General features: G+C 37.6%; 1 protein-coding gene across 1 annotated transcript in view; it reads left to right on the top strand.

The window, feature by feature from the left end:
* The window catches only part of TEX11 (testis expressed 11), a 124,791-nt gene that overhangs the window by 81,900 nt on the left and 18,704 nt on the right, over positions 1-24,187 (top strand). The window contains exons 19-27 of the mRNA XM_053917416.1: positions 1,267-1,404; positions 7,031-7,133; positions 10,251-10,375; positions 13,078-13,163; positions 15,812-15,871; positions 19,278-19,318; positions 20,471-20,557; positions 22,091-22,161; positions 23,573-23,694. Coding sequence (XP_053773391.1) covers positions 1,267-1,404; positions 7,031-7,133; positions 10,251-10,375; positions 13,078-13,163; positions 15,812-15,871; positions 19,278-19,318; positions 20,471-20,557; positions 22,091-22,161; positions 23,573-23,694 — 833 coding nt within the window. The remainder of the gene's footprint in view (positions 1-1,266; positions 1,405-7,030; positions 7,134-10,250; positions 10,376-13,077; positions 13,164-15,811; positions 15,872-19,277; positions 19,319-20,470; positions 20,558-22,090; positions 22,162-23,572; positions 23,695-24,187) is intronic.

The raw sequence follows: 24,187 nt of genomic DNA, 5'->3' as shown, positions 1-24,187 counted from the left end.
TACCAGGGTTTGGTGGTTGGAGAAATTGGGGATATATTGGTCCAAGAATACAAACGTTAAAGTTATTACATGAAAACTTTTCAGAGACCTAATATAATGTATGTCATCTGTAGTTATGTAATGTATTAACATAATTGAAGTTTGCTCAGGGAGTAAATCTTGTGTTTTCACCACAAAAAAAAAAAGGTAACTAGGTGAGATGATGAATATGTTAATTAGCTTGATTGTGGGTGAACATTTCACAATGTATATGTATATCAAAATGTCTTGCCTTATACCTTAAGGTTAGCTACTGCAAAATAGAATAGTATTCTTGTTTTTCTTTTAGAGGGGCTGTATTTCCTTACTGAGTTGATGAAAAAAGTACTTCAGAATTCCTTCTCCTATTGAGTCTTTTTCTATTCCCTCATTTTCCAGTCTTGCAGAATAATTTTTAAACTCCCACTTCCAACAGCCAGGGTAGAATGTAATCTTAATTCTAAAGAGTCAAAGGCACAGTTGTGCTTGCTCAGCACAGTTGTTTCTGGTTGAAGAGTGTCTTATTCCTTTTAGATCCTAATGACGCCTGTATTCCCTGAAAAATGTGAAGCTTCTTGTTTCACATTTACAAGAGACTCACTCTATCTTACCTTGGTGTGCACGAGCAACCTGAATTTTCTTAGCGTAAAAAAGTCATCCAGGTTATTTCTATTAGATTTTTCCCATTAGCTTGTTATCATTGAAAATTTTAAAGTGCCTCAAAAGTAAAGACAGCCCACGCTGGTGCGGCTCAGTGGATTGAGCCACGCCAGCCAGTCAGAGAAAGACAAGTACCATATGATGTCACTTATATGTGGAATCTAATGAACAAAATAAACTGATGAACAAAATAGAAGCAGAGGGATGGACAGTCCATGGAACAGACTGAGAGCTGTCAGAGGGGAGGGGGACTGGATGAAAGAAGAAGAAGGGATCAGCCAAAGAACAGATACGCATGACCCACAGACACAGCAGTGTGGGGACGGCCAGAGGAAGGGGGGCGGGGGCTGGGTGGACCTGGGCAAAGCAGCGGGGTGGGGATTGGGGACATCTGTAATAGTGTCAACAATAAAAATAAAAAATAAAAGTATTTTAAAAATAAAGGATAGAAGTTTCATAGGTTCTTCCATTAAAAGAAAGAAAGAAAACAATACCATTTTTCTGTTTGTTTCTAGAGGTAACTTGGAAATAATTAGAGCCAAATGTAGAGATATCTGTGTGATTTTGTTATTTCTTTTTAAACTTTAGATCCAAGATTATCTTGAGGCCCTAACCTGGTACAATTATTCCTTGAGAATCTATGAATCGGGTCAAATGGATGAGGAATTTGCTAAGCTGAAGAGGAACATAGCTTCCTGTTACCTGCATATAAAACAAGTTGAAAAGGTCTTTTGATTTATCTCATTTTCTTTTCTTTTCTTTTCTTTCTTTCTTTCTTTCTTTCTTTTCTTTTTTTGCAAGAATGAGTTAAATGTCTATGTATTTTCCAGAAGTTAGGCTACATTAACATATTTATTATTTTTTCTTTGCTTAATCTCTTTAGCCTTCTCACCCAGCCCCCAACCCCCCTCTCCTCTGACACCTGTCAGTCTGTTCTTTATGTCCATGAGTCTGTCTCCACTTTGTTTGGAGAGTATTGTGCTAAGTGAAATAAGCCAGTCAGAGAAAGACAAGTACCATATGCTATCACTTATAAGCGGGATCAAAAGATCATCTATTTTTCAAAGGCTACAAATATTGTCATGCTCAGTGGCAGAGAGATAGATACAGTGGTGTCACTTCTTTGCTGTTAGGTCAGGGTATCTGAGAGTTCCATCATACAGGACAAAGTCAAATTGACATTTTCCTGATTTGCACACTCTACACGTTCATTAGTGGAATTCCCAAAAGGAGATAGAATTTGGAAGAACATTAATTCCACTATTTACTCTTTACTTTCTGCACCCTGTTCTGGAAAAATAATATATCATTGGAACTCCTGAACAAAGTTATCTGCTACTAACTATCTGCAGTATTTTCCTTTGAAGTATACTACATTTTAAGGTATACATTTTTTTTGACAAGGATTCAATGAGAACAAATACTTGGATGAGATGGTCATTCTTATGCTTTCTGGGTTATCTCTCGCCTTTCCATCTGCCCTAGAAAATGTTCAGAAATTGATTTTTTTTATCAGGACAAAAAATCTAAATGGTAAAAGATTCTAAATAAGATTTTATCTTTTACCATCCTAAATGGTAAAAGATAAAAACTTATTTAAGGATAGAACCATTCATACTTCCCAAAGCAACTGGGACATTTCTTCCTTTTGGTATTGTATAGTATGCACATGGGGGGGGGTATTGGCTCATGAAAAGGCAAGGCAAAGGAAGGATAAGTGTGGACCCAGATGAAATATCATGGTTTTGTTGCCTTTCAAGTTTAATGACAAGTTTAGGAGAAGATATGTGATTAAGGGTTGCAATTCCAGACATTTTCTTTGAAGATTTGTTTACTTTGAAGGGTTGTTTATCTGACTAAATACTTCAGATTGTCTCTCAAAAGAATGTATACCATTTAGTTTATATGTTATAAGTTTATAGTCCTGGAAGAGACGTAGAAATTTAATGCAATTCATCATAGTTCTGCACAGGCTAGCGTTTAACTGTTTCATAAAGATAGTTGACTACTGTTTACTTAAAGACCTGAAAAGAAGGTTATGATACAGATTTTGTTACCTAATTCACTATGTCTGCACAAGATATCATTAACTATTTCAGAAAGATAGTTGCCTACTACTTACTGAAAGCTTTGTGACTCCCATGCTTTATGTTGGCCTGGCAGATTGGGAAGGACCTGGATCTGGAGCTAGAGAGGCCAGTTGCAGGGATGCATGCACCTTCTGCAGGCCAAAGAAGGATATCTACTCAGGTCGACAAGGTGGAAAGAACACAGTATGAGGCACTGTGCTTGTCTTTGAATGTACAGAGATGAACAAGATATAGTTGCCTTCAACTCAGCTAAGCAGCTGGCATCAGGTTATCCTAATGGGCAGAGAAGCAGATCATGGTAATGAGGAAATCTAAGTACTGGAAGTATAATAAGTTAGAAACACAGGTCATTGGCATCACATAAGCATATCAGCAGGGAATAGGTCTTCAATCATAGAGATTTGGACTCAGAGGCAGGATTCAAATCTTTGGGGCATTGGGGGTTTGTATAGATAGATAGATGAGAAAGAGAAGGTAGAGCTCCAAACTGGAATTCGAGGCTATTCTTAAGAGTGGAGCTCAGACATAGGGAGCCAGGCTGGGATGAATTACCAGAAGAACTAGATACAGTCTTCCAAGTCTTAAAGCAGTGCTTCTTAAATCTTAAACTAATGTCAAGTTTGGTCCTAGAGCCTAGTATAGACCTGACTCTATAATTGGAAGTTCAAATGCTGCTAATAGTGAGGAAAGCAGGAAATGAGGCAGGTCCTAATGGTACGTATTTAGTGTGTGATTATTCCATTTAAGGCCAGATTGGTGTTGAAGCCAAAGGTTGTTTTGAATGTGTTCAGAGTACTCTTGCTGATTACTGTTCGTGTATTTTTCTCCATTTCATTCTTCCTTTCTTGAACTTAATTGATGTTGATTTGATACCCTCCGTATGTAAGGAATACTCTTCCTATGTACTAGGGCAGATAGAAAGGTGAAAAAAAAATCACACAATTCATTATGTTTTACTGATCCCACCTTGTTAATTTTCATTGCTGTTTTTTCACTTTTTCCCTTGAGCTACTTAACATTGCTCAGAAAATTTATGCAGCCATGTTTACTGGATATGCTAAAATTTCATGGATTTTGAGCTAGGCACTCAATAAAACTCATTTTTATTGACTACCATATTCCTTGCAAAGGTGATTCCAAAACATTTTTTTTGTTCTTAAGCCCCCATGCCTTAACCTTCCTTTTACCAGAAAACCTTACCTTGAAATTTCCTGAGTTTGTAGCCTGGGACATGAACTTCAACTTTTCTCCTCTTTACTTATCCTTTATTCTCCCAAAAAATCTCTGAGAAAGCAGTAACTTTTTCTGGGGACCTTCTCTACAAATCTCAACCCTAGTTCTTTAAACTTTCTTTGTTTACTGTTTTTTCCCCTGTAACTACAATTTTTTTTTTTGAGGACTTCTTCAACCTGGTCATGGTCTTCAAATTGTAGCTCTCTCTTTATCCTTTCTTTTATCACCAAACTTTCTAACCTAAAATTACTACCTATATTTTTTCAGTAATCATTCATTTAAAAATATTTATTGACTATCTACCACATGTTAAGTACTACTATAGCCCCTAGGCATTGGGACTATAGTAATGAACAAAATAGACAAAACTCCTGCACCCATGGGTTTATACTCTACTACAGCGGTGTCAAACTCATTTTCACCGGGGGCCACATCAGCCTCGTGGTTGCCTTCAAAGGGCCGAATGTAGAGCTCCTTGCCCCTAGTTAAGGAGTAGTTACATTGATACAGTCCTAAAATTCCATTTGGCCCTTTGAAAGCAACTGCAAGGCTGATGTGGCCCAAAGGCAAAAACTAAGCAGGAAAAAATGTTATTAAATGTTTTAGAAGAGGGCTGAAGGGTAGAAATTTTAAGTAGGGTGGCCCGGGAAGAACTGAGTAAGAAGATGTTTTTTTTTAGTAGAGACCTAAAGAAATGAGGAATCTGACTATATGGATATGTGAAAAGAAAAGATTCCAGACAGAGGGAATAGTGAATGCAAAGATAGGACTATTCCTGAGGAACAGCAAAGATAGCAGTAGTGTGGGAATGTTAGGGAAGGTCAGAGATATGAACAGGGAAGTAGTGTTACTAGCTGTAAGTGCACTGGGGAGCCATTGGGAGGCTTGGGCAGAGTGGGTGACATGATGTGACTTGTGTTTCAGTAAGTTCACTCTGGCCTCTGTGTTGAACAGACTGCAAGGGTGGAAGCAGGGAGACCAGTTAGGAGGCCATTGAAATAATCTAGGCAAGAGATGGTGGTGTTGTGGACCAGGGTGGAAGAAGTGTGGATGGTGAGAAGTGGTCAGATTCTAGATAGATTAAAAAAGTAAAGTCGACAGAATTCTGACATAACCAGACGTAGGATAGGAGAGAAAGAAGACACAGGATGACTAAGCTTTTGGCCTCACTACCAATTCCCCTCCTGGTGATTTTTGCATCTATGATTCTATAAGCTGCTCTTATGAAGATCACCAGCGGCCTTTTAATGATCAGGTCTGATGACCTTTTCTCAGCCCTCCTTGCACAAAACAGTGTAACCCTGTCAACTGCTTCTTTCTTCTGGAAACTTTCTCTTTGACTTCTATGACATCTTCTCTTAATCCTATTGCTTTGACTATTCCTTTTCTATTTCTGTTACTGGTTATTCCCTTTTCACTAAATAAACGTTGGGTGACGGCAGGTAATGTTCATCTCGTTCACCATTTTATCCCTAATATCCACGACCATGCTTGGTACCTGGTAAGTTTTCAATAAAAATTTGTTGAGTGAATTTGTTCTCTGGTCCCCTTTTTTCCTTCTTTGGTACTCTCTCCTTTCAGTAATACTTCAAATGTTTTCTTAGCTTCAGCTCTTCATTCCCAAGTCTATATTTCTGACCCTGATCTGTCTGAAAGCCCACATTCACTCCTCTACTGTCTGTCAATATATACGTGGCTCTCTATGACTGAAATCTTAGATTCATGCATTCCTTCTTCTCCCCCTATATTCATTCATATGTCAGGTCTAATCCACGGAGCCACACCAGCCAGGGCTCACTGTGGTGAAATATACATAATTTTCATGTCTTCTTAACTTTGTTTTACTTCTTTTTGTCATCTGTTCTCTTATGGCATGTTTCCATTTGGGTTATTGTACTGTTCAAGTAGTTCTTTTTTTCAGATCAACAAGGTCACATTTTATAATTTGTTTCCTACAATCTTCTGTGATATTCAAAGTGTTTAACAAAGGATATGGTACAGGCAACAAATCAGAATGGATACCAGTGGGGGGAAATCCCTATAACCGTATCAGTGTGTACTATTGATTATCAACCTACTTGTACATATTTTATTTCTATAAACCTGAAACCGTTGATATTTCATAGGCAGTTTTCAATAATTCTGGTATCTGCATCTTGAGAATCTATTTCTGCTATTTGTTGTTTCTGCTGATTCTCACCTATGGTGCCTTGTTTTGTAGTGTGCTTGATTCTTTTAATGTTTTCTAATCATGATTCTTGAAAAAAATATTTACAGAAATAGTTTGAAGCCTAAGATGAAGGTGTCTTCTTCCATACAGCATTTACACTTGCTTCTTCAGGTGTTTGAGACCAATGTTAACCAAATTTATAGCTTGAGGTCTCTTGGCCTCCCGTATAATGTCATTTGGGGCTGTAAGTAAATACAGAGCCTGTTAGTCTTATATCTCAGGGATTGGGTCTCCGCAAGTATTTTGCTGTATTCTTCTCACAGCCAAGGTAACTTTTTGGCAGTCCCATGGGGAGCATGGAGTTGGTGGAGTGTGTTTCCTTCTGGTTTGCTCTTAGCCTAAGATTATAACGCTTGGGCTTTGATGTCTATTTCCCTGACCTAGTGAGGTCCAGTAAAGCTAAAGTTAACATTTTCCTGCATTTACCACCAGAAAAAAAAGTGGCTTTAATTCTCTTCTTATTTCTCTGAGAACTCACTTTTTCTTAGATTTTGCTTGGTAATAAATTTACATATATTGTCAGTTGCTTTTGGAATTAAAAACCTGTTAACCAACATGTTTGGTTGTTTTCAGTAGGAGGGTTGGTCTGACATATATAATGCACCCTGTTTTCAGAAGCAGAACTCACTGTGTCTTTAGCATTTTAAGAAAATAGTTCTTTAAAGGCTTTTCTTACATTCATGTCTTTTCATTATGAATATATGTTAGCCACTGTGATTATGTTAATAATATTAGCAAAATACAGTAAGATCTTCCTTAAAGCTTTTTTAAAAGAGACCCAACATTTTTTTTTTTTCAGGCTAAAGGAGCAATGGCAGAAGCTGAAAAACTTGATCCTGGGAATATTTTCACTCAGTTTTATGTATTCAAGGTTGCAATCCTGGAAGGCAACTGTGACTCAGGTATAAATGTTATTTATGAGATGCATTTGACTGTTAACACAAAGAATACAAATAATCCTCTTTGACCATAATAGGAAAAAAACGTTGTTTGCAAGACAATGAAATATATATATTCTAGCTTTTCTACATAAAGATAATACAACCATGCAAAATGAGACTATGAACAGTTACATAAGAATAAAAAAAAGTACAGTAGGATCTAGGCAGGTGTGGGACAAAAATAGGGTAGAAAGTCTTGTCATGGTACACTTTTTTGCATGTTATGTTATTTGGACCGTCCTATTCAAAAATTAAGTTTACAAAGCTGTGGGGGAAAGGGAGAGTATACTGCAAACATCTGTCAGTTTAAAATTGTCTTTATTGAAAGGAAGTCTCCAGGGTGCCTTTGGACTGTTTTCATTTATTTGGGAAATGATTGGTGAGATGTCAAGCTTTGAAAAGGAGTTTCCATAAAGTTGACAGTGTTGGAATTACTCACATGAATCTCATCCCATTAGTGCTCTGTCTTTTCCATTAAGATAAGCATAGTTTCCTAGCCCGTGTGCTTGCAAACACATGTATCTTGACTTGGTTAGGATATGCTGTGACGTATTATTCTTGTTTGGTTCTCAGAGTAGCTGAGCATATCCTGGAGCAGCGTGAGCTCCAATCTGGTTGCTCTTTGTGGAGGGCACAAGTTAATAAGTTGAGAAACCTGAATCCAAACAGAATTTACACTAATTCAATCAAGTAACTATTTATGATTACCTATTATGTGCATTGGAACTCCATTGCTCAATCCACAAGAGTGAGGAAGATGACTTTATTCTACACTGAAAAAGAAATTGTCTAGAATAGTAATGATACCTGTATATTAATTAAGCAGTAGCAAATTGAAGTCAATGCTTTAACAGGGTTAATATTGGTGTCATGTCCATCACTGGTGTTTTTTTTCATTAGACACTTATGGGCATTTGCTTTATTTGATGTAATATGTTGAAGCATAAAAGAACTTGAAAAATTTTGAAAATAGTTGTGATTTTTTATCATTTTTCTGTTTGTACTTTTGATTTTGTTTTTCTTAGATAAGTCCCTTTAACATTTCATATAATAAGGGCTTGGTGATGATGAACTCCTTTAACTTGACCTTATCTGGGAAACACTTTATCTGCCCTTGCATTCTAAATGATGGCTTTGCTGGATAGAGTCATCTTGGATGTAGGCCTTGCCTTTCATGACTTCAAATACTTCTTTCCAGCCCCTTCTTGCCTGCAAGGTTTCTTTTGAGAAATCAGCAGATAGTCTAATGGGAACTCCTTTGTAAGTAACTGTGTCCTTTTCTCTTGCTGCTTTGAAGATTCTCTCCTTATCTTTCATCTTGGGTAATGTAATTATGATGTGCCTAGGTGTGTTCCTCCTTGGGTCCAACTTCTTTGGGACTCTGAGCTTCCTGGACTTCCTGGAAGTCTATTTCCTTTGCCAGATTGGAGAAGTTCTCCTTCATTATTTGTTCAAATAAGTTTTCAATTTCTTGGTCTTCCTCTTCTCCTTCTGCCAGCCCTATGATTTGGATGTTGGAACGTTTAAAGTTGTCCCAGAAGTTCCTAAGCCTGTCCTCATATTTCTGAATTCTTGTTTCTTCATTCTGTTCTGGTTGAATGTTTATTTCTTCCTTCCGTTCCAAACTGTTGATCTGAGTCCCAGTTCCCGTCCAGTCACTGTTGGTTCCCTGTGCATTTTCCTTTATTTCACTTTTCATTTATCCTCTATTTTGTGACCATACTCAACCAATTCTGTGAGCTTCCTGATTACCAGTGTTTTGAACTCTGCATCTGATAGGTTGGCTATCTCTTTGTCGCTTAGTGGTATTTTTTCTTTAGCTTTGATCTGTTCTTTCATTTGGGCCATTTTTTTTTGTCTCAGCGCACCTGTTACATAGTAAGGGGTGGAGCCTTAGGTATCCATTAGGGCCGGGCAACCCATGTCTCTGCACTGTGATGCTGGGGGGGGGCGGTCCAAGAGGGAACAGTGCTGCTTGCTCCACTCTCTGCCGGCTTTCAGTCTCTTCCTCTTGTACCCACAAGCAAAGTGTGCCCTTCTGGTGCTGATTCCCAGGTGGATGGGTTTGTGTATGTTTTAGGACCCCATGGGTCTCTCCAACGAACTCTCCTGTGAGGCTGGGAGTTTCTCCTGCCATGTCAACCCTCACAGGTGTTTTCAGTCAGAGGTTTGAGGCTTTATTTCCCAGCGCTGGAACCTCGGGTTGTGCGGTCTGTCTTGCTCCCCAGTTGTTCCTCCCGGTTTATCCGCAGGCAAATGTGAGACCACCTAGTCTGCTAGCCGCTGCCTTGCCCTCCCAGGTCCACCAGCCACCACCTTGCCCTGAGTCCTCTCCACCCTTCCTACCGGTCTGGATGAATGTTTTTTCTTTAGCTCCTTGGTTTTCGGACTTCCATACAGTTTGATTTTCTGTCAATTTTGGTTGTTTTTTGTTTTTAAATTTGTTGTTTTCCTTAATTTGGTTATGTGAGGGGGCACAGTGTGTCTACTTACACCTCCATCTTGTCCAGAAGTCTCTGTTCATTAGTTTATTTTGTTCATTAAATTCTACATATTAGTGAGATCATGGTTCACTGACTGGCTTATTTCACTTAGCATAGTAGTCTCCAGGTCCATCCATGCTGTTTTTACTACATATATTTGACTTATCATAGTCTACATTTAAGACATAATGGAATATAATACTATCATTCATTTATTTTACTTCATTCTGTATTATATTCCATTTTATGGATATACCAAAATGTATTAGCCTATCCATTGTTGGTGGAATTTAGGTTGTTTCCATAGTTTACTCTTATAAATATTGCTGGATGCACGTATTTGTATGTTTTTGCTTGCTTTTGCATATACATCTATAGGATAAACTAACAGAGGTGAATTGTTCAGTTGGGCATTTTTCTGACATTTCAGTCCTCCTTGAAAGTTTAGCAATTTAGATGACTATGAAAATTAATATTTTAAAGATATTAGTGCTCATAAAATGTGTTTCAAAGTCATTGTCATATAATTAACCATTGATAACTATTATCTTTTATAAGAATGTCTCACGTTTTGAATTGTTTCCTTGTTTTTCAGCTGTGCAAGCACTTACCGCTTTCAAGAATGCATTAATGGCTGACGATCTAGGAGAGAAGGACTTATTTACAGATGTTCATCTACCTGGCAAGGTTTTAGGCTTAGCTTCCCAGTTTGCTCTAGAGGTAACTCTTATGTATCCATTTATGAAATTTTTACCTATTTTTCATTTTGAGAGATAATTTAGGCACAAGAGAGACCTGTGCTTACTCCTTTTACTATTTTGTCTCATAGTTTCATACCAAGCTTGACTGCAGAATTGTTTTATTTCTCTTCATTTCTTTATACTCTAAATGAGGTAACAGATTTGTGCTTAAGACTACAGAAAAAATAAATATAACAAAGCATTACGTTTAGAAAGAAACACCCAATTTAAAATGCTGTGCCATGCAAACAAATACCGTGGTTATCTATTAAGAAATTTATCTTTCTCATCAACTTGAAAAAATAAAACCAGTTTAAATTTCCATGGACCTCTTCAGTTCTTGACTACAAAGCACTTTTACTTCAGAAGTAATAAGTATTTGTACCCTGTTTTTCACTTGCAGAATTCTAGTCTTAGTAATATATAGGATTAGGAAAAGCATCATAGCAACTGTGGAGCTCTTAGACCCAATGATGGACTAGATTCTTAATTTCATCATTTGTAAAATAAAGGTAATACCTACCTATAGAATTGTGGAGATTAACTGAGAAGGTAGCTAAAAATGTGATTTGAAGCTTGGTCTACAAATATAGTATTTCTGTTATTATTAACACATGCACATCCTGGCCACAGCAGCTATTTCTTCCACTTTATCTCATGTTACTTCCCTACGTCGTCATCATATGTTCAGTGCTGGGGTGAATGAGAAGGTATCTTAAGACCGAAAAATGAAGCAGGCAACTCCATACAATATAACAGAATTTATTATAAAGCAATTTACTCATGGGAAGATTGGGTCAGAGTGGAACAGATGACCCAGCTATTGTGCACGGATTATTCTCCACTACCAGGCCCCTGTTACAGTTTTATAGTATAACTTTGGTGCTAATGACTGATAGAACAAAGGGACAAAGAATGCAGTTGTGCCAGGGATCATACCTCCTAGTTGTCTTGTGATAGATGATTGCTTATAATTGATACTATTGCCACTTTGATATTTATCTCAGTTGATGCCATTCTGGCTGTTATAACAACATTTATGGCTATGTTTTAAGGAATACAGATAATCATCAATTAGAAGGCTTTGATATGCTTTCTAGGCATAGACCAAGAAAGCATAAGGTTGGTCAAAGGTCACAGCATGAAATTTCAAATGAAATCTGGGACATAAAGATGGGGTTGGTTTTGTTCACATCTACATCTGTACATCATAGTAATATAAGCTACCATTACATTAGCCACAAGAGCTAGGATGGTGGAGACATAAGCCCTGTATCACTCCAACCAAACATAGTGTCTCTCAAACAGGCCAATCACATTCCTTTTTACATGTCTTGTTTATAACATCTTTTTAAAGGTGTTCTTGCTTATTTAAATAGCCCAAATAGCCTTGCTTATTTTTCAAAGCCCAACCTAAGGTTTCCCTCCACTGTGGAGACTTCCCAAATCAATTCCATCTTTGTGTTGTCTTCCTATTCTGAATTTCAGTAATTTGTAACATGTATGCTAGTTACGGCCTTATATTGCTAATGCATGGCTCGTCTATCCAAATTGACTTGTGAAATCTTTGAGGACCATATTTTTAGCACCAATATCTTGCCCATAGTAGTTACTAAATACAGTTTGAATGATCTATGTCTTAATGTTAATAAATAGGGTAACAGAACTCTTAGAGGAGGAGAAATATTTGGCAGATGCAGGATAAGTTTGTGTAGGATGGTAAAGAGGAGGAAATGAGAGAAATTTGGTAGCGGGGAAGTCAAAGGCAAATACCTTTTTAAATGAAGGTTTACAAATTTGTATTTGATATGGAAAGCAGAATTGTGGAACTGTACTTCTGAAAAGGAAAATGGCTTTAGTGAAGAGGAAAAAATCAGAAAAAAATACCTAAAAGTAGTTGAATTAGAGGATGGGTGACCAAACCGAAGAAATTGAATATATACCCACAAAGGAATAAGTGTAGTACCCAGTTTTCACTCACTACAGTTGCTTTATAAATGGCATTTGAAATGCTAGTGAGAATATCAATCACTTGGCCAATATTTGTTGAGTAGCTCCTACGTGCCAGGCACTGTTCTAGTGTCTTGGGATAACTAAGTAATTGAAACAGTGATAGGCTTTCTTGGAGCTTGCATTCAAGCAGAAAGAAAGCAGATAATAAATAAGTAAATTTGTATGGTATGTTAGAAGTTATTGGGTCATACAAAAATAGAGCAGAATAAAAAGGATCAGGAGTGAGAACGGGCTGGATTGGTGTGAGTTATTTTAAATAGGGTAGTGAGGGTAGGTCTCATTGAGAAGATGACATTTGTGCAAAGACTTGAAATTGGTGAGGGAGTTAGCCTCGCAAATGTACAGTGATGCGCAGTGAAGGCAGAGTATTCTAGGCAGAGGCAAAAGCCAGTACAGAGACCCTAAGGTAAGGTATCAAGTACAGCAAGGTTGGCAGTGCTCTTAGTGTTTCTGCGTAGGGAGGAGTGGGTTTCTGACACCAATATGAACCTCTTCTGCTTCTGTGAATGAACTGTATCTTCATTCTACCATCTTGCAGGACCTCTTTTGAGAATACAAAATGAACAAATTGATATTTTTTTCTTGTCCTTAATGGGCAGGAATATAGACAACATTTTGTAAGTATCACTTTGAGATGTAATTTAACATATTCTATTTTGTCCTTTTTAGAATGGACAACAAGATGTGGGAGAAAAAGCTTTGGAATACTTAGCTATATGTTCAGAAGACCCAGAACAAGTCTTGACAGCTGTAAAGTAAGTAATTCATATCCTATGGATAGGAAGGATTTCCTGCGTGTGTGCATACCACATTTTCTTCATCCGTTCATCCAGACACTTAGGTGGTTTTCATATCTTGACTATTGTGAGTACCGCTGCAGTGAACGTGAGGCCGCAGATACCTCTTCAAGGCAGTGATTGCCTTTCCTTCGGATATATACCCAGAAGTGGGGACTGCTGGCTCACGTGGTAGTTATATTTTTAATTTTTGAGAAATCTCCTTATATTTACCATAGTGGCTGTACCAATTTATAATCCCACTAACAGTGTAGAAGTTCCCCTTTTTCCACATCCTCACAAACACTTATCTCTTATGTTTTTTATGATAGCCATTCTGACAGATGTGAGGTGATACCTCACTGTGGTTTGGATTTGCATTTTCCTGATGATGAGTGATGTTGAGCATCTTTTCATGTACCATTCGGCCATCTGTATGTCTTCTTTGGAAAAATGTCTGTTCAGGTCCTTTACCCATTTTAAAATCAGATTGGTTGGGTTCTTGTGCCTTTGTTTTGCTATTGAGTCATATGAGTTTCTTTATTTAAAAATTTATTTATTTTTAGAGAGAGGGGAGAGAGGGAAAGAAACATCGATGTGCGAGAGAAACATCAATCAATCAGTTGCCTCTTGCACGCCCCCAATTGGGGACCTGGCCTGCAACCCAGGCATGTTCCCTGACTGGGAATCGAACCAGTGACCTTTTGGTTTGCGGGATGATGCCTAACCCACTGAGCCACACCAGTCGAGGCATATAAGTTTCTTATATATTTTGGATATTTACCCTTATCAGATACATGGTTTGCAAATATTTTCTCCCATTCTATAGGTTGCATTTTCATTTTGTTGATAATTTTTTTCTTTTTTGCTGTATAGAAGCTTTTTAGTTTGATGTAGTCCCACTTATTAATTTTTGCTTTTGTTGTTTATGCTTTGGGTATCATATCGAAAAAATCATTGTCAAGGGACTCTTTTCCTGTATTTTCTTCTAGGAGTTTTGTGGTTTCAGGTCTTATATTTAAGTCTTTAGTCCATTTCAAGTTAATTTTTTGTGAGTAATACAAGATATGGGGCCCAGTTTCCTTTTCTTTTGCATGTGAATATCCAGTTTCCCCAACACCAAACTGTCTTTCGTCTATTGAGTATTCTTGGTTCCCTTGTCCAATATTAGCTCATTGTATATACATAGACTTATTTCTGGACTCTCTTATTTTATTACCTTGGTCTATATGACTATTTTTCTGCCAGTACCATGCTGATTACTATAGCTTTGTAATGTAACTTTAAGTCAGGATGAGTGATCCCTTCAGCTTTGCTGTTTCTCACGATTGCTTTGGCTACTTGGGGTCTTTTGTAGTTCCATAGAAATTTTAGGATTTGTTTTCTATTCCTGTAAAAAAAATACCATTGGAAATTTCATAGGGATGCTTAATTTAAAAATAAAAAGAGCCCTGGCCGGTGTGACTTAGTTGATTAGAGTGTTGTCTCATACACTGAAACGTTGCAGGTTCGATTCCTGGTCAGGGAACATACCAAGGTTGGGGTTTCAACCTAGATATGTTTCTCTCTCTCTATCAATCTCTATCTCTACCTCTGAGCCTCTCTTTCTCTAAAAGCAATGAAAAGATGTCCTTGGGTGAGAATTTAAAAAAAGATAACTGTTAAACCTGATTTTCCCCCTTCTCTCTTTATGAGGGAAAATGGTTTATCAAAAGGGAACTTCTACAATAGTGAGGCAGAGGAAAGTGAGGTTAGGAAAATGATGTGACTGAGAATATGCCAGTGGGAAAAATTGGAAACCAGAAGGGCTGCTTGAGGCCACACTGCCAAAGGGAAATGGAGTCCCAGAAATACAAGGAGCAGAAGGAGTCTTTAGATACTTGCATGCCTTCAGTCAGATAAATATCTAAAATCATTCAGGATAGATGATATTTTTGAAAGATTTTTAGGGTTTGGCCCTGGTTGGTGTGGCTCAGTGGACTGAGTACCCACCTGCAAACCAAAAGGACACCGGTTCGATTCCTGGTCAGGGCACATGCCTGTGTTGCGCACCAGGTCCTCAGTTGGGGGCCTGGGAGAAGCAACTGATCAGTATTTCTCCCACATTGCTGTTTCTCTCCCTCTCTTTCTCCCTCCCTTCCCCTCTCTCTAAAAATAAATAAAAGCTTTTTAAAAAGATTCTTAGGGTTTGAAACTTTACAAACTGACCTTTTTTGTCCATGTATCATTATGCTGCCAGATTCGTTCAAAGAATAGTCATCCTCGTTTATGTGGAACCCAAATGCCAGTTCCGGGTTCCTTTATGGGAAGAAAAACACATGCACACTTGTTTGTATACGATACTTGATGTTCTAGGAGGTGATTTGGGACAATGATACACCCTGGGAAGAATTTGAGAATTTGTCATAAACATCACTTGTGTTTTTAAATTATTTTATTTAATTTACTCTTCCAAAATTACAAATTGGTGTATTTTCATTACAACCATTAAACACAATACAAAGACCCATAAATAAAATAGAATTAATCTCCTTTCTGCCCCCTGGAGTAATCAAGGTTAATAATTTGGTGTGTATTCTTTCACATGTCTCTTCCTAAGTATCACTGCGTATTACTTTATCATACAGGTGCTTGTGCCGTCTTATTATTCCAAAAGTTACTGACGTTGAGGAATCGACTGAAAACAAGTAAGTTCTTTCAAGAGAAGCGATGTATTCATCACTAGAAAAATCATAGTAGCAGCTTTCAATAGAAACTTTATATTGAGAGAGGTATAGTACAGTGGGTAAGGTCTATACAGGTTCTGGGGCTAGTCCTCTGGCCTTATATCCTGGCTCTGCCACGTATTAGATGTGAGACCTGGGCTTGTTTCCCTGTCCGTACGGAGGGAATAGTAATAGTGCCTACTCTGTGTGGTTGCTGTGATGGCTGGATGAGTAAATACATGTAAAACACTTAGGACTACCAGGCACTCACTAAGCCCTCAACAATGTCAGCTATGATTTCATTATAATATTGCATCTGTTTCTTTCTTTCTTAAGAGGAGACTTAAATATTGATATATCCCTTACTTTCCCACAGAGACATAGAACCTTGTCGGCTTGTTCATTCTGATCCTGATTCTGTATCAGCTCAGCTGAGAGTATTCAAATACCTCTCTGCTCATAGTTTCCATGGCATAAGATATTAAGAAATTAATAGTTTGTGGAAGAATTGGGTCACTGATATTTTCCATTCACAAAATTCACTACATCCTAGTGATTTGAAAGAAAATTCTATTCAAGGCCTTGATTGGGGACAAAACTCTGCTTTTTGTGTACCTCTACTCTGCTTTGCTTTATACATTTGTACCTGGAGACAGTATTTTTTCAGCTAAATTTTTTGGGAAATATCTGTGACTGAGATAATATTGCATTGGCGACAACTTTTTTCATAACACAAATTTTACCCAAGCATGTATGATAAGTTTTACCTCTTTATAAGCCCTGTGAATCCATTACAAGGCAACTCAGTCAACAACAAAAAAAGATATTGAGACAATTGGAAATTTGAATAATGACCAAATATTTTACTATATTGAGAAATTATTAATTTTTAGGCATATAATGGTTTTGTGGTTATATTTCTTTTTAAAAAAATCCTTGGCTGTTAGAGACATATCCTAAAATATTTATGGATGAAATGATGTGATGTCTGGAATTTGCTTCAAAATAATATGGGAGGGGAAGGAGTGGGTGGAGCATATCATTGAAGTAAGATTGATGATGAGTTAATAATTATTGAAGCTGAATGATGGGTACATGGGAATTCACATGTATGTTCACATATAAATATCTTTGAAATTTTATGCAAAAAAAAAATGAACAAAATGAGCTAACAGACAAAATAGAAACAGACTCATAGATACAGAGAACAGACTAACAGCTGTCAGAGGGGAGGGGAGTTGGGGGCTGGGTGAAAAGGTGAAGGGATTAAGCAAAAAAAAAAAAAAAAAAACCACTCATAGACATAGCAGTATTGTGACGACCAGAGGGAAAGGGGGGTGAGGTGAGGTGGAAAGGGGGGTGAGGGGAGGTAGAAGGCGGTCTTAGGAGATTAATAGTGATGGAGGGAATGGGAACTTGACTTGGGGCGGTAAGCACACAATACAATATACAGATGATATATTATAGAATTGTAAACATGAAACCTATATAATTGTATTAACCAATGTCACTTAGTAAATTCAATTTTAAAAGTTAAAAAATAAAAAAGGAAACTGAGAGACTAAACCTTGATAGTTACTAGATGGTAAGAGCTGAGGGCTAGGAATATTTGTATTTACCTGGAACCTTAGGTAGTATTTGACACATAATAGCCACTTGATTTATTTAAATTACTGAATATTGCTTCTTTAAAAGAAGATCTTTATCACTAGACTTACAAGATGCTTCATCGCCCATGTAATTGGAGCATACTGTCAAATCCCACTGATCGAAACCAGTTTGGAGATGGGGAAAAGGAAAGGGATCCTGTCTGAATTAATGATAAACTTAAATTGTGGAAGACTTTATACCCTTATTGCTTTCAAAAAATATAGTAAGAAAGAACATTTGCTAGCAGTGATTTCAGGTAGAGGTCAGGACCTGATTTAACAAATTGATTATACTAACTTTTTTTAAAGCCTAATTCAATAGGAAGAGACAGAGAATTGAATTCTAGGTTCAGCTGTTTCACTAACTTCTGGTTTACCTTAGGCAATAGCAACTTATTTAACTTCTCTAAGCTGCATTTTCTTCATCTGTTAAATAATGAAAAGCTGGACTGTATAATTACTAAAGTTTCTTTCTCTTCTAAAAATCCTGTTTTTTTAATTAGCAATATCTACCAAAGTATTAACAAATTTGTGTGCTAAAATTTTAGGAGCACTGTCTCTTAAATAAACCACACGTCCCCTTTTCATAGCCTCATACTTATTTGCATTATTTATTTTCATTAATGGACCCTTCCTAGATTATTTTTTATATGGTCACTGAATTAAATAGGAAAGAAAGTAACTAGCTCAGCAGTAATTCAAATTAATAAAATTTACTGGAAGAAGTTACTTTATGTAAACCAGAATTCTAATTTTTATCCCTGAAAAAGCTGCTACCATTCTTGAAGAGCAGTATTTATTATATAATACTAGACCTTCTTCTGGTGAAGCCAGTCTTATAGGATGCCCTACCCCGCTTCCTCTAACCTATCTTCATTGAGTTTGCCAATACTTCCATATTCATTCCTTTGTTTACGTGGAATGTTTCCCTCTGTTAAAAATTATATACCCCTTAAAGAAGCTTGACTAAGGGTCAAGAGACCTGGGTACTAGTGTTGATATTGTCGTTATTTTTATGACCTTGGACACATCATCCCCCCATTTTCAGGTCTGTTTTCTCTGGATGAGATAAGTGGTTTTTAAACTAGATTCTTTAGAACCCTGGGAATTCCAGGGCACGGACTCAGGGACTTTCAGGAAGCTGAGGCTCTAGGCCTCCATCCACCACTGGATCAACCAGAGCTGGCTATGCTTTGGTCTTTTCTGGTATATTAGACTTTTATAAGGTTTTATTTGAAACAAGGGTTTTAATTTCCCCTTTTCAAAAAAAACTTGAAAATCACAGAGATCACTATCTACTATTATATTCTGTGGCCCTGTCATGTAAAACCTTATCAGTCATTGAAATTCTTTGCTGAAAGTAGGTGTAGGAGAAGAGAGAAAAATCACCAGGGCACCGAGGATGAGGAACAGGAGCCTGTGGTGGGGAAAATAGTGTTGAAATGACGTGTTGGAGGCTTGAACAGTGAACTTCACAATCTTGCACTTTTGCACAGCTCTCAGGCACAAATAGGGTCTCGTTGTGTTACTTTTCTTTTTTTTTATTTTAATTTTTTATTGTTATTCAATTACAGTTGTGTGGCTTTTCTCCCCATCCCTCCACCCCACCCCAGCCAAACCCACATCCCTCCCCCACTTCCACCCTCCCCCTTATTTTGTCCATGTGTCCTTTATAGTGGTTACTTTTCTATAGTAGAGCCTTGGAACAGTAAGAAAATACTCTTCTCTTTATTTTTTAGACAAAGGGAAATTGATAGACTTCTGAATGCCTTGAATACAGGTAAGTATCTCCTTGGCCATTTTCAGTCCTTCACCTTGCCTCTATCCTCTGTTAAATTCTCCAACTGCGTTGAGCACACTGACTCAGACTTCATGTGTGAGTTAAGCTTCATGCTTCTGTTAACACTGGGCACAGCAGTCTACCTTGGTTTCTTTTTTCACAGGCAGAGAGAAGTTTGTCATCCCTACCATTCATCTCCAAATGTGATTTCAGCTCTGTTTCTATTCCAATGTGTGTGAAGAGCATTTCCTCCCTTCCTCCCCTGCTAGTGTTCATGTCCTCTGAGTCAAATTCACGTTGCTTATTGTCATTTTGAAGCTATCCCTCCATCTACCCAAGTCTGTTATCTCCCCTATCTACTAATAATTCCTCTGTCTCCTTCATTCAAGCTACACTTCTAGCTCCATCTCATTCCTTTTCCAGCTCCGTGCTTTCTTACGTGGTGTCTCCCTTTTGCCTAACAGGTCTTCCCGCATCTGCGGCTCACACACCTGTTTCCTTATGTCCAAAACATACTAACTCCACCTCTTCGAAACTCTGTTTATTGCAGTAGTTCAATTTTATACCTCAAATACCTGTCAGCAAGATGTTACATTGTGGCAAAGTAGTTTAGAAACCAAAGCTTTTCAAAAGAGAATGACTCTGCTGGTTGGTATCCTTGTCTCTCAGAAGGGCGTGTGGGTGTGTGGTAAATGCTTTCTGATGCCATCGTGTTCTTGGTTCTGTAATGTGCTTGCGGTGGGAGCTCAGCAAACATTATACCAGCCTATCGATACTCTTCCAATTCTCAGTCTCCACTTCAGTCTCGTTTCTAACTTTGTTTTTATTGTGTACACTAAATATGATTGTTCCAATTCCTTATTTCCTCACATGTAAATCATATCTTTCTACCTCAGGTGGTGAGTGATTGCTTTAATTAAAATTATAAATCTTTCCAAAGACGTGTTTATTCCTCAAAGTTTGAATTAACAGCTTCTTGGAGCTTGGTAATGCTTTTTGTCACTTTAATTACTTTTGGCGTGCACCACTGTGCACGCGCACACACAAAAAGAACTCTCTAAATTCAAACTCATGTTCCACTGTTTTTAAAGCAGGATTAACAACTTTGCTAGAGTAAAAGACCTCCATATCAAATTTTCTTGTTTCGTGCAGCACTCGTGAAATTTACCCAGGCTTCTGTTACAAGAACTTCAATGACACCAGCAAGGATTAACGAGGCTCACTGGTTTAGAAAAATAGGTAAAAGAAAATTCTGTGGCTGTGGGCAACATTGTGGGGTAGTAGAGTCAACAGACGTGGATTCAAATTCTAGCTCTTTCATTTGTATCTATGGGTACGAGGGTAACCTGCCTAACCTCAGGTTAATTATTTATAAGATGAGAACAATTATATATACTTCGCAGGATTATTAATGAAACATTGTATGTACCTGAAACATTGTAGGTACTCAATCGTTATTATTTTCCTTTTTTTCTATAAAAATGGGTCTAAAAATAAAACGATGAATTATAACTGCACATCTCTAAGGTTATGCTCCTAAACTTGGTCTAGAATGCCCAGTTGATCTCTGAACATGATTCATCAAAATAAACTATATGCAACAATATGGATGAATCTTACAAACATAATGTTGAGCAAAAGAAGCCAGGCATTGAGTACATATTGTATGATTCCGTTTATATATGGTAAAAAAAAATAACAACAGGCCAAACTAACTTATGATGTTAGAACTCAGGGTAGTGGTTACCCTTGAGGGGGGTTGGACTTCGAAGGGGTTGATGGGGTTGCTTCTGGGTTTCTGGTTAAGATCAAGATCGTTCTTGATCAGTATTGGTTACATGGATATATATTCACTTTGTGAAAATCCATCAAGCTGTACAATTATGAATTTTGTGGAGGCAGTTACTACAGTGATAAGTGAACGGGAGCAATTCAGCAGCAATATCACAAAGTGAACCAATTATACATGGACCTTTTTCTGCTTTATGGAGTTTACTGGGGCTCTAATGTAGGAGAAAGGGGAATAAATACAGCAATCTGGCTTCTGAGAAACTTATGCAAATAAAGGTTTAATGACTTGCATTTTGTGAAAGTTTGAAAAGTTACTTTCCAAGACTTTTTTTACTGAATTTTCATTTTGAAATTTCAAGGTGAAGATCATGTTGAATGTTGCCTAATGGGGGCGTCCACTGCTCTGTGGACGATGTCAAACCTTACAGCAGCTCTCCTCAACCCTTGATTGTAGTATACCATGTTCTTTGCTAAATTTTAACTTCTTTTCACCAATGCCAATTGCTGAGCTCCTTGATGAGTCTCATTTTTTTAGATGGATTTGTGCTAAGAATTTATTGTATATCCTCCAATTTTTAAAAAGATTTTATTGATTTATTTTTAGACAGAAGGGAAGGGAGAAAGAAAGAGAAGGAGAGAAACAATGTGTGGCTGCCTCTCACCCCCCCCCCCCCCCCCCCCGCACTGGGGACCTGGCCCACAACCCAGGCATGTGTCCTGTCTGGGAATCGAACTGGTGACCCTTTGGTTTGCAGGCCCAATCCCACTGAGCTACATCAGTGAGGGCCCTCCAATTTTTTCTGAAAGCAGCACTACCTCCATTGGTCATTGGCCTAGAATTGAAGATTGGAAGTAATAGAAGTCTCTAAATTTACCTGGAAAAATTTCTCTAAAAGCTGCAGTTCGCTTTTTTTAACCCTGATAATGGTACATATTAAAGAGTAGATCTTCATAACCATATTATTTCACATTAACTTTCAGCTTGGAATATGGCTGTGCAGTCCAATAAAGAGCCAGTGATAATGAGAGAGTTTTTCATGGTTTCTTACAAGGTGAGTCTCTTCTGATAACAATCTCGTGAATGTAACACAACAAGGATATCACCATTATGGCTAAATAGAGAGTGGGATTGGCTTTTAATGTAGGAGCTTTTGAAACGTGCCTAAGCAGGAATGACCTAGAGAGAATGTGAACCCTATCGGGTATAATGTAAGAACATGAAACCGGTCTCTCCATCATTTACAACCGTCACAGAGCTTGAAGTTCTACCATAAGAGACTTACTCTTCCTTGCCTTTGAAGGAATTTCAGTCTCCCAGAGGCCTATATTAATATGTAACTATCTTTAAGAGGGGGAATCCTCTAAAAAATTGTCAGTTATCAACATTAGGAAGGTTTATGGGTGTAAGTCTAGAGGAATATAGAATAGGTATCTGGAGACAACAGGGAGTAAAAAGGATGCTAAGAAGCCTGGGCCTACTTCATAATTTTTCCTAGAGCGGGTTCTATGTGTAAAGATTTGTGAGCTTGTTTTGTAATTATAAATATTTGTACATAGTCGTTAGCCTCCAATGTAGAGGTTAATGCCAGAAAGAAAACCCGTATAGTATTCATGAGAAATAAAAGGAGAAGGGCTAAAGAATACTGCTCACACAATCAGGAGAATACAGTTTGATATAGTAAGGTAGGTGAAAGGGTAAGAGTTTTCAAACTGAAAAGAACTATAGAGATAATCTAGCACCACTGCCTCGTCTCATATACGAGTAACCTGAGACCGAGAGAGACTGGGGATCTTGAAATGCTATTACTTCAATAATGGCGATGGTTATAATCACTAAACATTTGGGAAGATTAAGAAATAGTCTTTGGAAGTTTAGGTATAATTTTAATTAAGTGAAACAAATTACTTTTCGTTTTGACATTTGTGATAGCATGAATAGGATCCCATGTAGAAATACAAAGCAGGGATATTTTTTCCCCCAAAGCTAGAGAACAGGTTTTAATGCTGAGGTTATATCTAGTGCCTGTCAAGATTTGGCATTGTCTCTTTCAGCCATGACAATATATGTAGTAATTTCGGCTCTATTCAGTGCAAAGGGGAAATCTATTTGCCGGGGGCAGTGGCGGGGGCGGGGGGGACTTAGAAATTACAACATAAACCAAGAAGTAGATCACTAGACAGAAATACAGGGCTGAATGACACTACTTGTCATGGAGAGGGCTAGGAAAACTGTGAAGAAATGAAGCATTTTATCTCTAGAAAGGTGCTTAAAAAACAATGGAAAGTAATATAAAATTGAAACCATAAATTAATGTTATAGTCTATATCATTTGTAAGGGGAGATGTGCTTTTCCAGCTGACTTTTCTCATTCAGACAGAATATTGCTGATTTTCATTCTGATTGTTTGTGTTCACCTGGCAGAATTCTCACTATTCATTGATGTTTTGGTTATTTCTTATCAGCTGTCCCTGTTTTGTCCTTCTGATGAAGTAGTTCTGATTGCACAGAAAACGTGTTTACTGATGGCAACTTCAGTTGATCTGGAGCAAGCGAGAAGAGCTCCAACACCTTTTGAACAGGTAATGTGTAACCTTCAAATAAGACAAAAGAGCTCAGTGCACTATTTGGTACATTTGCCTTCCCTGGTGCAGTTCTTTTGATTCTCTTTAGAGAATTCTTTCCTCCCTTCCAGCAAGCATCTTGATTTTCAAAGGTTTATAATGGGTAATTCCTTCCTAAGAAAAGGTTACTTTGGCTTGGCCTCTTCTTTCAAAAAGATTGCATGTCTAAAATGCCCCTTCCCATGGACCACTCTTTCTGAATCTATTTTTAAATATTCTCTGTCTCCATCATCTCCCTGTGATCATTTGTGGTCCATAGGAATTTTTTCTCTTTTGTTTCCTTTTGCATATTTTCTAAGGAAGAACTCGTCTACTTCCACAGCTTTGATAAGCCATCTGAAATTATTTACATGGCCTGTTTACGTGGCATTTGCTTTCTTTGGCCCACGTCTTTACATATTTTATCATTAACTCAATTTTAACAAAAAGACAGAATTCCTACCTTTGCCTGAATTC

The sequence above is a fragment of the Desmodus rotundus genome, chromosome X, assembly GCF_022682495.2.
Source record: "Desmodus rotundus isolate HL8 chromosome X, HLdesRot8A.1, whole genome shotgun sequence".
Lineage (NCBI taxonomy): Eukaryota > Metazoa > Chordata > Mammalia > Chiroptera > Phyllostomidae > Desmodus > Desmodus rotundus.
Note: the sequence above shows the minus strand (reverse complement) of the source record. Positions and strands in the feature narration are given on the sequence as shown.